The sequence below is a fragment of the Penicillium concentricum genome (assembly GCF_028827145.1).
Source record: "Penicillium concentricum strain IBT 3081 chromosome Unknown utg000002l_segment0_segment0, whole genome shotgun sequence".
Lineage (NCBI taxonomy): Eukaryota > Fungi > Ascomycota > Eurotiomycetes > Eurotiales > Aspergillaceae > Penicillium > Penicillium concentricum.
Window position 1 is genome coordinate 10,687,292 of NW_026622755.1, and position 13,900 is coordinate 10,701,191.

Here is a 13,900-nt window from a genome sequence, read left to right on the forward strand (position 1 = left end):
ATGGCAGCTGGTTAACGTTCTCTCAGCGAGAAACCCGGTTGGTGCGATGGACCCAAACCCTGCCGTACTTGAGAGAAATGCCCTCAATATGCGAAGCGGTCGTCCTCAATACATATTTAGATCTTTTACGTTAAGTGGACTTGTAGATATTGCATCAAGAGTTGATGTACGCAGGACTCTATGTGGTAAGAGAAGAAAGGACTAATTAGCAGAAATGAGATAGATACTGATGATGATCTAACAACTGCCATGAAACTCTCTGAGTAGCTTCATAGGGAGAAAGCCACACAAAGTATCAAATCCCGCGAGCCATAAAGTGGCATAGAGAGGTCTGAGAAACCGTGGTATCTCACACTGCATGAAAGTGGAGTAGTGAAACTAGGAGCCACAGCCTTCATATTCTCACTAGAGCTTCTCAAAAGTCGGTACCTTCTTCGACATCAATGCCCTAATAGCAACTGGAACATCATTTGTTTGAACCACTGCGGTATTATAAGCCAGCTGGTATTGAAGGCCTAATAAATTGTTAACATCGGTGTCCCTTGTTGGAAATGAGGGTGCCGCAATCAATTTTTATACATACCCTCTGCAACAGTGCGGTCTCGACTGTGATCCAAGAAATGTTTGACCGTCTGTACGGCTACCGGACTCTTTTCGCTCAAATTTCTGGCGACCCTAAACGCTTCCGCAATAGCGTCTTTCTTTGTCGGGAGGACGCTGCTCACAAATCCCTCACGACGGGCCTCATCCGCATCAAAATTCCTTCCTGTCATAGCCACGTCTTTCACCCAGCTGTAAGAACCTACAACCTTGGGCAGCCGCGCGAGAATCCCGACATCAGAGGCAATTCCGATGTCGACCTCCTTGACACAGAATATTGTGTCTTTGGAGCAAATTCGAATATCAGCAGCTGAGCACAGATCGGCTGACATTCCTAGTGCAAAACCATGCAGGACACAAATAACAGCTATATGGATGGTTTGTTGTCAGCATGAATACTTCCAATTCTGCATTTAGTTTGCATCAAGGGAATGAATGATATAGTAAACAGGAAAGAGGGTTCCATACGTTTCTCGCACTTCTCGATACTTGTGATACACTCCTGGAACTCAACTCCAAACCGTCTGAGGGCAGCCGCACGTCTGGCGGGATCAACATGCTCGTCTGGTCGGGGATTAAACGGTGAACCTTCTCTAGACGCCCATTTAAGATCTATGCCAACGGAAAATGCCCTTTCGCCAGACCCTGAGAAAACCACTGCACGGACAGAAGGGTCTGTAGAGAGATGATCGAAAACAGTCCGCAGTTCCAGCCATACACTAAATCACGTTAGAATCGCCATGAACCAAGTCCTAGGTTTGGACTTTCCTACTTACTCTGGGATAATTGCGTTCAACTGGCCTGGTCGATCGATCTCAACATGAGCTATCCATGGCTCAGGAATAGTGACTCTGAAATGAGTGTAAACTTTTTCTGACGTCTTGATAAGGTGCCCAGGTAGAAATAATATAGAGGTGGAAAAGGATGAATGGAGCTAACAACGGTGCTTTAAGGGATGTTCAGATCATAGTTCCTCGGCTCGGTCTCAAGGATAACCGAGGGTATATTTGAGTAAAAGAGATTATAAATAATTGCTGAATGCTGCCATATAAGGAAAATATTAAGCTGACGGTGACAATGGCAACTAGTTAGTCATGTAACTACTATATTTGAACTCTCTCAGTCTATATGTATCAAATATTAGCTTATTTTCACAGGATACGTACAGTTCCTTGTGATGGTATCACAATTTCATCAATTCTTTCTTGTGTTCTCATCACCTCTAAAGGCCAAGACGGTGGGATGTTGTGAGTCGAAAACCCCCCACAACGGGATGATTACTGATCCGGGTTCAGAACCTCCCGACGGTATTGTCCCTTGTCAAAACCGGTGTGGACGCTGTTTAGATCTCGAGGAATCCCAATGCTTCTGAAGTTGCGATGAAGTGTTATGTGAAATAATTCGTAAAAAATACCGTATTTTATGTGTCAATGCTCTATTTAAAGATGGAGCTACTACCTATTTAGGTCTCGGGACAATCTAGCTTCCAATTTACCTAGGCAGCTTCTAGAATTCTTCTCCTTAACAACCTCTATAAATCTCAAATATATATCTATCATAACTTTAATATTAACCTTGTTTTTCAACATCCACCAGTCGGATTTTGTTTAAAATTAGAGTATGTACTTATACAGCTATTATAATTCTAACTTCTAAATTTAAACCCTATATAACTAGTAGAAGGGTCAAAATACAGCGATTATAAGATGCTAGTTGAACCCCCTAAATGGGCTTTGATGGGAGCCCAATAAAAGCCCATCAAAGCCCATCAGGTTGGGTTGGGCTTCGGGCCTGAACCTGGGTTCATTTATGGGCTTTGCGGAGGTCTAATTAGGGTCATGTGGCTTAGATCACGTGGACCTCCACTATATAGCTAGCTTTAACTTGAGCTAGTCGATAGCGAAGATAAGAGTAGTCCTTTTCTCCCTCTTTATAGAGATAAGGGTGGCACTCAAAGGCGGCCTAGGTTAAAAGAGGCAAGGAAGCGTAGCAAACCTAGTGATGATTAATTTATATCGTATTAGTATAAGTATATAACTATAATAAATGCCTAATTTATTATATAAAGGCTTCCAAAGCCCACTTTTCTAACCTCGGTCAGAAAATTGATAGTGGTATTAAGTCATTGCATAAATGCTTCCAAACCTACTATATACCAATGCCACTACTATCTACATATAATCAAATTACTTAAAAATACAATGAAAAAATGCACAAATAATGCAAGTCACGAGGTCAAGGAATTCTACTTACTAAAAAGGCCCACGGGTGCTCACAACACCCACGGCCCGTGGGCCCTTAGGGTAGGGCTCGGTGATCATCACAGAACTGAGAACACCACCGATGTGTCAGGCTGACTGTGTTCATTGCGAGCAGCGAATTCCAGCTCTTTGCTCAAACTCCTGACACATGAACGATCCACATCGGCCAAGTCCAGCTGACCAGTTTCCAATGCCTGGCCAAATTCCAAGGCTCGCTGTTGGATAAATGGGGCCTCAATGTCAAGCCCATTTCGGGGTGAGGTGACAGGATCACGTAGGCCAAAGATGAAGTCGGATAGGACGAAGCCCTCATAGCCCCATTTCCCGCGCAGAATGTCGGTCAGTAGGTTACCATTCTGGTCAGCCCATTTACCATTGACCAAGTTATAAGCTGACATGACGGAGGCGACACCTCCCTCCACGATGCGCCGAAAGTGAGGCAGGTAAACTTCATGCAGCACATCCTCATCAACCTATACGTCCACACGGAAGCGGGAATTCTCCATTGAGTTGAGGGCAAAATGCTTGACGCAGGCCATGATATGGTTCTATACTCCTTTCGTGAGAGCCAAGCCGGATTCCCCCAGCATTAGGGGGTTTTCGCCATAAGTCTCCTGTATGCGACCCCAAGCTGGGTGTCGGGGTAGATTGACACAAACGCCGGCGAAGTAGTTGGCACCCTGTGCTTTGGCTTCTCGTCCAATAGCATCACCAATTCGTCGTTCGAGGTCTATATCCCGGGTAGCTCCATGGGCCATGGCGACAGGGAATGCAGTTGACGAGCCCATGACAACGCCCCGAGACCCGTCTGTGAAGCGGGTTCCGGGAATTCCTAGGCGAGGAATACTACCATGAACAAACAGCTCATAGTTGTAACGATGGCATAATATAGTTCGTAGTCCATCCTAGAAGGGGACGTCCCCATCCAGAAGAGAAAGACGTTCATGTGTCGCCAACTGCGACAACAGCTGATTGACGACTTGAGACAGTACCCCGCCATCACGGATTGACTTGGTCACATTTTCAAAGGTATCATTGAGGTTCAGGTTCGGCATCTTGTCGATGGGGATCCAATCTTTGAATGAAGATAGAATTTGGAACAAAGTAGCTTGTAGCCACTCAACCCTATATTGTTGCCCATCCCGATATTCCGCGACGATATGAACCACATCCCTCGACCGGATAAATGAAATAAAACCGGAGAATACCCTAGATATGCACAATGCAGTCAGCGATCGCTTTATCCGTCTCGGCTGTATTCAATTCGGAAATCTCCGTTGTCTCAAACTCTATCGTCCCGACACTCCCCTTTAGCTAATCATTGTCCCAATAAGGGTCACTTTCAGCATTGATCTTCAATTCCCCAGACATGTCTTGCGTATTCCCCCACTTACACCACACAAACTCGAATATTGCATGTCCGGCATGATGAATGAAGCTATAAATATGCAGTTCGATAACATAGAGCCTCGGGATATATAAAGTCTTGCTATATATCGATTCTATCAGTATTGATGCAGCAACCAACATCCATCTATATTCTTCTTTCTCGACAATCCTCACAAAATGCGTTTTATTCTTCAAGTGCTCCAAATTCTTCCTGCCGCTCTCTCTCCATTGCCTCTTGCCAAGTCGTCTCGAATCCGAAACCGGAACCTTTCACTGATTTCGTCAATTATATCTTATGGCACCCTGCTGCAGACGCTGTACAGTGGCATACACTTTATGCTCGCTCTCTCCAGCTGCCAGACGAGTCCCTTCTCATAACCTGGGAAAACTATCCACTCGAGCCACCACTCGTCAATCACCCTATCTTCCGATCGGTTGACGGTGGCTCAACCTGGTCCAAATATTCTGCCGTGGAGGACCAAGTGAACGGCTGGGGCATGCGCTTTCAGCCTTTCCTCTACACGTTACCTGATAAGTTTGGTGGATATGCTGCCGGGTCTGTTCTTGCCGCTGGTGTTTCTACCCCCTTCGGTCTCACAGGAGGAGTGTACATCAGTCTCTCTATGTTAGTGTCAACAATGCGAAAAGCTGGAAATTCCTTAGCCATGTCGCATATGGCGCGGGCCCTGAAACCATCAAAAATGGAGACGATGCTATCTAGGAACCATTCTTGATGTTTTATGAGGGGAAGATTGTCTGCTTCTTCTCCGACCAACGTGATCCAGCCCATAGCCAGAAACTCATCCATGTTACCACCACCGATCTTCTCATTTGGTCCGCCGATGTTCCTGACGTTATTTATCCCGTCCAGGGTGACCGTCCCGGCATGACTACCGTCGCACATATCGAACACACTGGCAAATACATCATGACTTACGAATATTGTGGAACTGCTGGTTGTGCTGTGCATTACAATGTTGCCCCCTCGCCGTTGGAGTTCGACACCGTTGCAGGCATTCCATTGGTCTCAAATGACACGCGTCCGATTACTCCCTATGGGTCTCCATATGTGATTTGGATGCCCTATCCAAAATGCCAGGACGGTTCCGGGCTAGCCATCGTCGGCGCCGGTAACCAGGAAGTTGTATTCGTCAATGAAGATGCGGCAGATGCAGATGGTTGGAAGACAGTAAATACGGGCATGTGGTCAGCCTACTCTCGCTCAATGAGAATTGTCACTATCGAGGGTGTTAAGAAGTTGTTGTTTGCGAATGGAGGCAATATGGGCGATCCAGATAACAACTCAATAGCTTGTGGTGTGGCTGAGATCCCGGTGTGAGCTATAATGCTCTGAAATGCTGTGTTGTGAAAGTGGAATACAACAGTGAGCATGGCATATGTGAAATGCAACGTTTCCTATTTATTGTTAGCGAATGAATGCGCGAATTACTTTCAACAATTTATGGGTTTGATACGAATACCTGATTTTAGTAGAATAAATAGTAATACAACCTGAAGAAGACTGTAGAAGATGAAGCAGAGCTCCTATGTGAGGTTGTCGCTCGAAAAGTCCGGGCGGTTACTGACTACAGATATGTTCTTTTAGACTAGCCAGGATTAAACTTCATCTCTGCCCTTTCATGTCTATTTAGTCGCTTTTCATTAGAACTCTTTGACACAGGTACAACCGGTATAGAATGGAGGGATATTGTTTTGGCGAGTGATACAAACCTAATTCAGGTACAAATATTGAAAGGTCGCTCGTTGCTATAGCTCGATACATATTCTACCATCATGATATGTATTTATCAAGAAAGATACAAATCAAGCTAAAACCAGAGTCAGAAATTATATAAAATCATGTCCTCAGTACATCTGCCACATGATGAAATACTCGAGTCGTATCAGTTAGACTGTCGTGTACTTGGGTAAACTTGACGATTGGGGTGAGTATAGGGCACAGCCGGGTTATATATAGAAACGTAGTCTGCCCATTTTATTTTTTTCCCGCTTTTTTTAGCTTTCCACCTATGAAGCTGAGAAGGGGGAGAAAATACCTAGAAAATACACCTAGAAAGATCATCTCAAAGACTACTTCAAGCACATCACAGGACATGAAAAGGCCGCATAGGCAGACGACTATTCTTGTTGGGATAATTCAAAAAAGCAACGTCTATCTTATCCATAATTTTTCTCCATATAATCAAATACAGCTGAAACCAGTTCGTATTAAGCCAGACACATAGTACATAAGTATACAGAACTCGAGAAACCTAAGTTGATGAATGTACGAACTGTGATGCCATATTTCTCAGGCCACCAACATTTGGTAATCTTATCGCGTGTTTTCTTATCGCCACCGGATATTTTCCCTTCGCTGAACTTCCAGATCTCACATTTATCCATTGTCAACTTTGCTGTGCTCGTTACTTCCCCTTTTTCCATCAACAGGTGTCTCCTAAGATGGCTACCAAATGCGCTGCGTCATCAACGCTCGCCTTGCCTGCCGTTCTGCGCAATGTTTTCCGCTCTCAGTTTACCAATAACTTGGGCGCTTCTTCAATAAACCCCTATCACCGACCTCTTGCGTGTGGTCCTCTTTTCTCTTCGAATATCCAGCTTCAGCGATCCTTCAGTTCAATGCCGCGCTTGCGTGATTCCCAGAATGATCAACCAGCGCCCGCAGCCCCTGAAACCCCGGCTGTCGTCGATGATACCGTGCCTTCTCAACCCAAAACACCGAAGGGGAAAGATTACGACTCATTCGGCAAGAAAAGCGGATGGAATACTCACAAAGGTCACCCTAAGGACCAGCGAAGGAGCCCAGAAAATAGCAAGGGAAGAACCGACAGAGAGCGCAGAACTTTCCGCAACGAGACTCGCAGGGAGGCCGACAAGGAGCCTCGCAAACACTGGCAAGATAGAGCCGAAAGAGGGAAACAGTTCTCAGAGAACAGGGGAAAGAGAAAGCCTGAGGCCTGGCAAGTGCAAAAAGCGGCTTTGAAGGACAAGTTCGCCGGTGGTTGGAACCCACCCAAGAAGCTTTCCCCTGATGCTCTCGATGGAATCCGTCATCTTCATGCCAAAGCTCCCGAACAATTCACGACCGCTGTCCTCGCAGAGGAATTTGAGATGTCCCCGGAAGCTATTCGCCGAATTTTGAAGAGCAAATGGCGCCCATCGGAGGACGAGATGGAGAGTCGGCGCAAGCGATGGGAGAACCGACACGATAGAATCTGGAGTCGTATGGCTGAGCTTGGTCTTCGCCCTTCAACCAATCGCACGCGGCCCCTTTCAGACTTCCATGTGCTGTATGATGATGACAATCGCGAGCGAAGATAGTCATCTGTGTACATTATACTATGTTAGATATGTTTTAATTTGCGCCTGTATAATAAATAATATCAGCTGTGACTTTTCCTCTACTCTAATGTTGAAAATAAACAACATATTTACTCTACATCGATGTAGTAGTTGGTAGATAAGGTGGGTATCATATGTCATTTAGCCCGTAGTTCGGAGCGGAGCTAGCAAGGATATCATCGCCACGCAACTCTCTCGGTAACACATCCTCAACTCCACAACCAGCATGGTTCAATCGGGTTGACAGGATGCTAGTGTCGGCATATTTCACCAAGCTTCGACCTAACTACAGCTCATCGTGCCGGCAAATCCCCCCAGGCCTTGGTCCCCCTCGAATTGCAGCCCACATGCTGACACAACCATGCCATCCAACATCCAAGTATTCGTGAAATGGAAGGACCAGACTATATTTGCAGGAGAGGATGTTGAATGTACTATAACATTCAAGAACGTGGCCGATACTGGCGCCGATGCCAATAATGCGGGCGAAGGAGGTCAACATTCACGGAAGATCTCTCGAGTCGCGAATCACACACCTCACTCGAACTCGGACTCTTTCTTCGGATTCAAATCACCCCAGGCTCTCTTTTCTGGTCGGCGATCATATTCCACCAGCTCACAACGAAAGCCTTATCACCGGACAGCCTCGTCCCTGAGCTCTCCGTTGGTCGGCTCCCATAGCTTTCCTCCGAACAGTGGCCCCTCTACACCGCGAGCATGGCAATCAGGTCACAACCATAAACGATCCGTCTCCATCCTCTCCATTGATAGCGAAGGTCAAACCGATCCGACGCCTTCCCCGCACAATTACAATCGACATCAACCAGCCAGGGGTCATGGGCGCTCGGCGAGTCTCCAGGTTATGCCGCGAAGGAATAATAGCTGCGAGGATTCTTACAAAAAAGGTAGATGAAGGACAGTGCAAATATGTGCTTAGGGCTCTTCAGCTAATGACTGTCTCTTATCAGCGAGAGCCCCCTCTCATGCCTTTCCATTTCCATTGACAGAGGCTCCTAACGAGCATCCCAACGGCAGCCTGAGAGTTGATACCTCCCACTTGGGACGAGCCAGCCGCCCTGGGTCTATAGCGACTAGCCCAGTAGGCGCAACAGAGCCATTGCGTCGACCTTCACGACGACCACAACCACCTCCCCTCGATTTTAAATTTCCGGCCACGCCATCGACTGATTCAACTAATAATCGCACCGTGCGCACTCCATCACCAAAGTCGGCGACAACGAACGGTACATCATCAACCGGAGGAAGATCCGCTGTCAGAGAAGCACAAGGCCTGACTGGACCAGCGCACCAGCAACTAACCCGGATTATATCAGCCACAAGCGTGAATGGGAGCAGCCGGAGCAGTGGGGAGTTTTACTCCATCAGCGACCACTCCACCGAGACCCTCGGGTCTGAATACACAAATTATTCGGTACAGGGTGCGCGAGCTCCCCTTCAATGCGGCATGCGCGGCATCAATCGAGCGTAGTTCCATCTCCCTCCAAAGCCTCCAACAGCCAGGCGCTGCTGATGGGCTATGCGCAGGTCAGCGCATCATTCACGGTCGATGGCTCATTGGTGAACCAGTCAGCCTTTGACGAAGTCAAGCGAAAGGGAGTTGTTGGTGGCCAACCGGGTTCGGGTGGACTTCCTGGACGTCCAACGCCAACAGCTGAGCGACCACGTAAAACTGGTGGGTTCTGGGGTGCACTCAAATGGAACACCATTGAAGAATCTATCAGTGGTCTTCTTTCAAATAACGAATTGGACGGTCTACGAGAAATGCGGGGTGTTACATCGTCGAGATCAATCCCGCTGTTGTCTACTTCACAGTCGCTGCTCTTTGTTGACCTCCGACTAGCACCAGGGGAGGAACAGTCCTATTCTTTCTCTTTCGCTCTTCCCAAAGGACTCCCGGCGAGCCATAAAGGGAAAGCAATCAAGATCTCATATAATTTGGTCATTGGAACTCAGCGGCCTAGCGGGCCTAACGAGCCTCAAAAGGTCAACCGCATCAATATACCCTTCCGCGTTTTCAGTGGCGTGAATGGTAAGTTACATTATTTCCTTTGCCTTCCATCCCAGGGTCTTACATTTTTATAGAAAAGGGAGATATCCTTGGGCATGACTTGATGTCACCTTATGTACTTCTACGGGATGAAGCGAAGGTGCAAAAGGTCGGGCCAGTGATGCCTGTGACAACGAAAAACCAAAGTATGAGTAAATCTCACCATTCCGCGGCCGACTTCCTTGGTTTTGTGGATGAAATTTTGGAGCAACGTGCGCGTTCCAACACGCTGTTCCCACCTGGTGCTACGCCCTCGAGACGGCCTAGCGTCGAAGGGTTACCCCAGCTGCTTACTTCGAAAGATGTCATCGACTTTGCTATCCTTCGCAGCAACCAGGCCGTGAACTCTCGTCGCAGCCCCAATCGCTTTGAGATTGCACGCGAAGGTAAACGTATTGCCGTGGTCGTCTTGAACCGACCAGTTCACCGACTTGGAGAGACCATTATCGCCACCATGGATTTTGGAGATGCCAACATTCCATGCTACGCTGTACGTGCCTCGCTGGAGACGTCGGAAAAAGTTACCCCTAATTTGGCCGTCCGGTCAAATGCTAGCATTCACCGAACCACGCGGCGCATCCATGCTTCTCTGTTCGAGAACACACTCCATGCCACCCGAGTGGCTTTCAGCCCGGCCATCCCCATCACAGCCACCCCTTCAATCTTGACGAGCGGTGTGACTCTCGATTGGGAACTGCGATTCGAGTTTGTGACATCCAGTGTTCGAGGCAAGCAAGGAGCCCAACCTTCGGGCATTCGCTTACTCGAGGCTTTGTCATCGGATGATCGCGGCACGATGCTTTCTGCCATGGAGCATTTGAACTGTGAATCATTCGAGATCGCTATTCCGCTAACGGTTTATGGAGAGACCGTTCGAGAACGACTACCCGAGGAGAATGAAGGCTACCCGATCTAGAACTCTGGATGTACACATGTGCTTGCCTGCTTTGCAGGTTATGCTTGATTCGTTTGCTTAAATATTCCCCCCTGCTGAGGGAGAACCCTCCGCAAATATAAGCCCCAGGCTATTCCCCATGTATAATTGATATTTAAATTCAATGATTTGGTGTCTCATACATTTAAAATATATCTCATAGCTGTGACGTAGATGCGGTAACTGGGGCAACGTGGTCAACGGATCGGATCTCACTTTATGAATTTGGGGAGCTGAAACCCGTTAACATCTCTCCCCTTGCGCATTCCTCTCATACATATCATCCAGAAATCACTGTCAGGTACACTCCATTGGCATTTTCTGTACGTCAGCACATCCACACATCCGATGAGATTCCCCAAATCTTGAACAGAAACTGATATCTGATATTGGAATGCAGGCACATCGCGATCAGCGCAAACCCCGCCGAAACACACCCCCTACCGAAAGGGAATACTCTTCTTCTCGAGTCTGAGAGGATATGTCTTCGTTCATCACCACCATGTCGGTCCCCGCTACCCCTCCTGTTGTTCATTACTCTTCCCCTGGGGAGGCCTCTCTCTCCCCGCAATCACATCTCCCTTCCGTTATCAGCCCGTCCGCCCTGTATCAGACTACTCGCACTTCCAATATTCCCCTCTTGGAACCTCCATCTTACCTGTCGCCCGCGGTGCGCGCACTCAAACAAGGCTGTCTTGGACTAACACCTCCCAGCAATGCACGCACACGCGCCCCCTTCAAGCCCCGCTCGGCCGCCAAGGGCACGAGCAGTTATCAACTAAGACAATTCGCCGAAGCCACACTTGGTAGTGGTAGCTTGCGCAAGGCTGTGAAGCTGCCTGAAGGCGAAGATCAGAATGAATGGCTCGCTGTCAATAGTAAGGCATATCTTCCGGAGTTGTACTGGGTATATCTGCTAATGTTTTGATTTAGTTGTCGACTTCTACAACCAGATCAACCTTCTCTACGGCTCAATAACTGAATTCTGCTCACCGCAGACATGTCCTGAGATGAAGGCTACAGATGAGTATGGTGTTTCCTCCGCAGGTCATTGACCCCCGGCTTACAATGGATAGGTTCGAGTACCTCTGGCAAGACTCGGAGAATTTCAAGCGCCCAACCAAGATGTCTGCCCCGGAATACATCGAACACTTAATGACCTGGGTTCAGAGCAATGTCGACAACGAACAGATGTTCCCTAGCCGGATTGGTATGTGTCAGGAATCATCTGTCAATAGTAGATCGATTACTCACCAATATGTTCCTTCCAGGTGTCCCATTCCCAAAGACCTTCCCCAGTCTTCTCCGCCAGATCTTCAAGCGTCTATACCGTGTCTACGCCCACATCTACTGCCACCATTACCCAGTGGTGGTGCACCTCGGTCTCGAACCTCACCTCAACACCAGCTTCAAGCACTATGTCTTGTTCATTGATGAGCACAAGCTGGCCAGTGGGAAAGATTTCTGGGGACCGCTCGGTGATTTGGTGGATAGTATGTTACGCAGCGATTAAGGGTTGAATCGGGAAATGGGTAGTAATTGTGTTTTGCATCTGATCTCCGCAGTCGGGGGCTACGGAAAGGATATCTTACGGCGTTTCGGGTGGTTCATGAATTGCAGTATTTTAGCTTGGACTTTTTGGCGTTTGGGGCAAGACCTGACGCGAAGACCGAAACGATGAATCCATGGATATTATTTGATTTCTTTTTTTTTAAAAAAAGAGGGCGTTTCTTAGGGTTTGATGCCATGTTTTGGTCTGAGTCTGTAGTTAAACCCGAAACTCGAGTAGATCTCCAAAAGCATACATGATCTGGATCGACTGTGTGGGAATGGGCCATTTTATATCCCAAACATTTTGCCGAACTCGACATGTGGTGATCCAAAGATCTCAAAGATACGAAACGCCAAGCAACTATACACGTGACCCTTCTGTGCATCCACGTGACCACGGGAACATTCGGCCCGGAGGTCTCAACCTTGCATCCTTGACGAAGCAAGCACTCGGAACGTCGATATCACCTCCCCATTCAACCCTCTGTGTCCCTCCTCCCTCCCCGAGGCCCTCCTCCAGCCAATTGCACAATGATGTCCGCTCGCTTCGCCCGCGCTGGCCTGCGTGCCACCCAGTTCTCGGTTCCTCGCACCGCCGCCGTTAACGGCATCAGGTCTTATGCCACCCCGGCCCAGGAGACCCGCGCTCCCGTCGCTCTGTTCGGCGTTGATGGCACCTACGCCTCTGCTCTGGTATGCACCTCCATTGCCCGGTCATGTCGCGACTGTTATTTGATGTCTCGCGACGATGTCCCGTCTTTCCCCGACCCCTCCCACACTCAAACCCAATCTTTAAATCCTCATCAAGACGCAAACAAACCCCCGGATTGAATACTTATTTCTGACCTTTTGTTTCAATAGTACACTGCTTCCGCCAAGTCCGCTGCTCTCGATCAGACTGCCCGTGCTATCGCTACCCTCGGCGAGACCCTCAAGGCTGACAAGAAGCTCGTCTCTATCCTCGGCGCTCCTATGCTCACCGTCTCCGACAAGAAGTCTATCGTCGAAGAGCTCGCTAAGGTCGCCGGTGCCGATAAGGCCGGTATCCTCCAGAACTTCCTCGAGACTCTCGCTGAGAACAACCGTCTCGGTGCCCTCGAGGGTGTCTGTGAGAAGTTCGCTACCCTGATGGGTGCTCACCGCGGCGAGATCGATCTCAACATCACCAGTGCTCAGGTATGGATTCCTTGAGCTGTGTTTCGGTCGTGGAAAAAAGATATAAAAGCTAAAACTTTCGCAGGAGCTCGATGCCAAGACCCTCTCCCGTCTTGAGAAGGCTGTTGCCAAGTCTCAGTTCAGCCAGGGCAAGAAGCTCAAGGTTGTTGCCAAGGTGCGTTTTATTTGAGGGATTTTGTTTTGTGGCTGTTTACTAACTATGTTAGGTCAACCCCGACCTCGTTGGTGGACTCGTTGTTGAGATCGGTGACCGCACCGTTGACCTTAGCGTTTCTTCCAAGATCGCCAAGATGAACAAGGCTCTTTCCGATGCTTTGTAAATGTAAATTAGCCTCTGCGTTTGAGGGGATGGTTAAATTATAGCATATCGTCCCGGATGAACGGTAGCGTTCGTAGGTGGAAAGGGGATTCTAAGAGTTCCCTTTTCGACCTTTTTGTTTTGTTCGAATTACTTGTCAATTGCACAAATTCATCTGGAATTGATGTCTTATAGTTCAGTGTTTGCCTGAGTCCTACAAGGTACGGTGGACATCTTGGTCTAGCGGGTTGATAGTTTGC

The 13,900-nt window shown here is 48.0% G+C and overlaps 7 protein-coding genes across 7 annotated transcripts; 5 read left to right on the plus strand and 2 right to left on the minus strand.

The window, feature by feature from the left end:
• Window positions 1-405: 405 nt before the first annotated feature.
• Window positions 406-1,817, minus strand: N7517_007778 (enoyl-CoA hydratase/isomerase family protein; the record flags this gene model as incomplete). Its single annotated transcript, XM_056725508.1, has 5 exons — window positions 406-515; window positions 584-967; window positions 1,069-1,319; window positions 1,377-1,480; window positions 1,767-1,817. The coding sequence occupies 5 exons, from the start codon at window positions 1,815-1,817 to the stop codon at window positions 406-408; spliced, it is 900 nt and encodes a 299-aa protein (XP_056581758.1).
• A 1,103-nt stretch (window positions 1,818-2,920) lies between these two features.
• Window positions 2,921-3,916, minus strand: N7517_007779 (glycoside hydrolase family 3 protein; the record flags this gene model as incomplete). Its single annotated transcript, XM_056725509.1, has 3 exons — window positions 2,921-3,334; window positions 3,416-3,766; window positions 3,854-3,916. The coding sequence occupies 3 exons, from the start codon at window positions 3,914-3,916 to the stop codon at window positions 2,921-2,923; spliced, it is 828 nt and encodes a 275-aa protein (XP_056581759.1).
• A 459-nt stretch (window positions 3,917-4,375) lies between these two features.
• Window positions 4,376-5,589, plus strand: N7517_007780 (uncharacterized protein; the record flags this gene model as incomplete). The annotated part of the gene is made up of 2 exons (XM_056725510.1): window positions 4,376-4,855; window positions 4,972-5,589. The coding sequence occupies 2 exons, from the start codon at window positions 4,376-4,378 to the stop codon at window positions 5,587-5,589; spliced, it is 1,098 nt and encodes a 365-aa protein (XP_056581760.1).
• Window positions 5,590-6,713: 1,124 nt separating this feature from the next.
• Window positions 6,714-7,592, plus strand: rrg9 (mitochondrial ribosome assembly protein RRG9; the record flags this gene model as incomplete). The annotated part of the gene is made up of 1 exon (XM_056725511.1): window positions 6,714-7,592. The coding sequence occupies one exon, from the start codon at window positions 6,714-6,716 to the stop codon at window positions 7,590-7,592; it is 879 nt and encodes a 292-aa protein (XP_056581761.1).
• A 382-nt stretch (window positions 7,593-7,974) lies between these two features.
• N7517_007782 (putative intracellular protein transport protein (Sat1)) lies at window positions 7,975-10,597 on the plus strand (the record flags this gene model as incomplete). The annotated part of the gene is made up of 4 exons (XM_056725512.1): window positions 7,975-8,518; window positions 8,582-9,052; window positions 9,103-9,663; window positions 9,717-10,597. The coding sequence occupies 4 exons, from the start codon at window positions 7,975-7,977 to the stop codon at window positions 10,595-10,597; spliced, it is 2,457 nt and encodes an 818-aa protein (XP_056581762.1).
• Window positions 10,598-11,096: 499 nt separating this feature from the next.
• Window positions 11,097-12,128, plus strand: N7517_007783 (Mob1/phocein family protein; the record flags this gene model as incomplete). Its single annotated transcript, XM_056725513.1, has 4 exons — window positions 11,097-11,493; window positions 11,549-11,642; window positions 11,692-11,825; window positions 11,887-12,128. 4 exons carry the CDS (start codon window positions 11,097-11,099, stop codon window positions 12,126-12,128), a joined length of 867 nt encoding a protein of 288 aa, XP_056581763.1.
• A 569-nt stretch (window positions 12,129-12,697) lies between these two features.
• N7517_007784 (F1F0 ATP synthase subunit 5) lies at window positions 12,698-13,662 on the plus strand (the record flags this gene model as incomplete). Its single annotated transcript, XM_056725514.1, has 4 exons — window positions 12,698-12,859; window positions 13,028-13,342; window positions 13,407-13,496; window positions 13,549-13,662. 4 exons carry the CDS (start codon window positions 12,698-12,700, stop codon window positions 13,660-13,662), a joined length of 681 nt encoding a protein of 226 aa, XP_056581764.1.
• Between the last annotated feature and the right edge of the window lie 238 nt (window positions 13,663-13,900).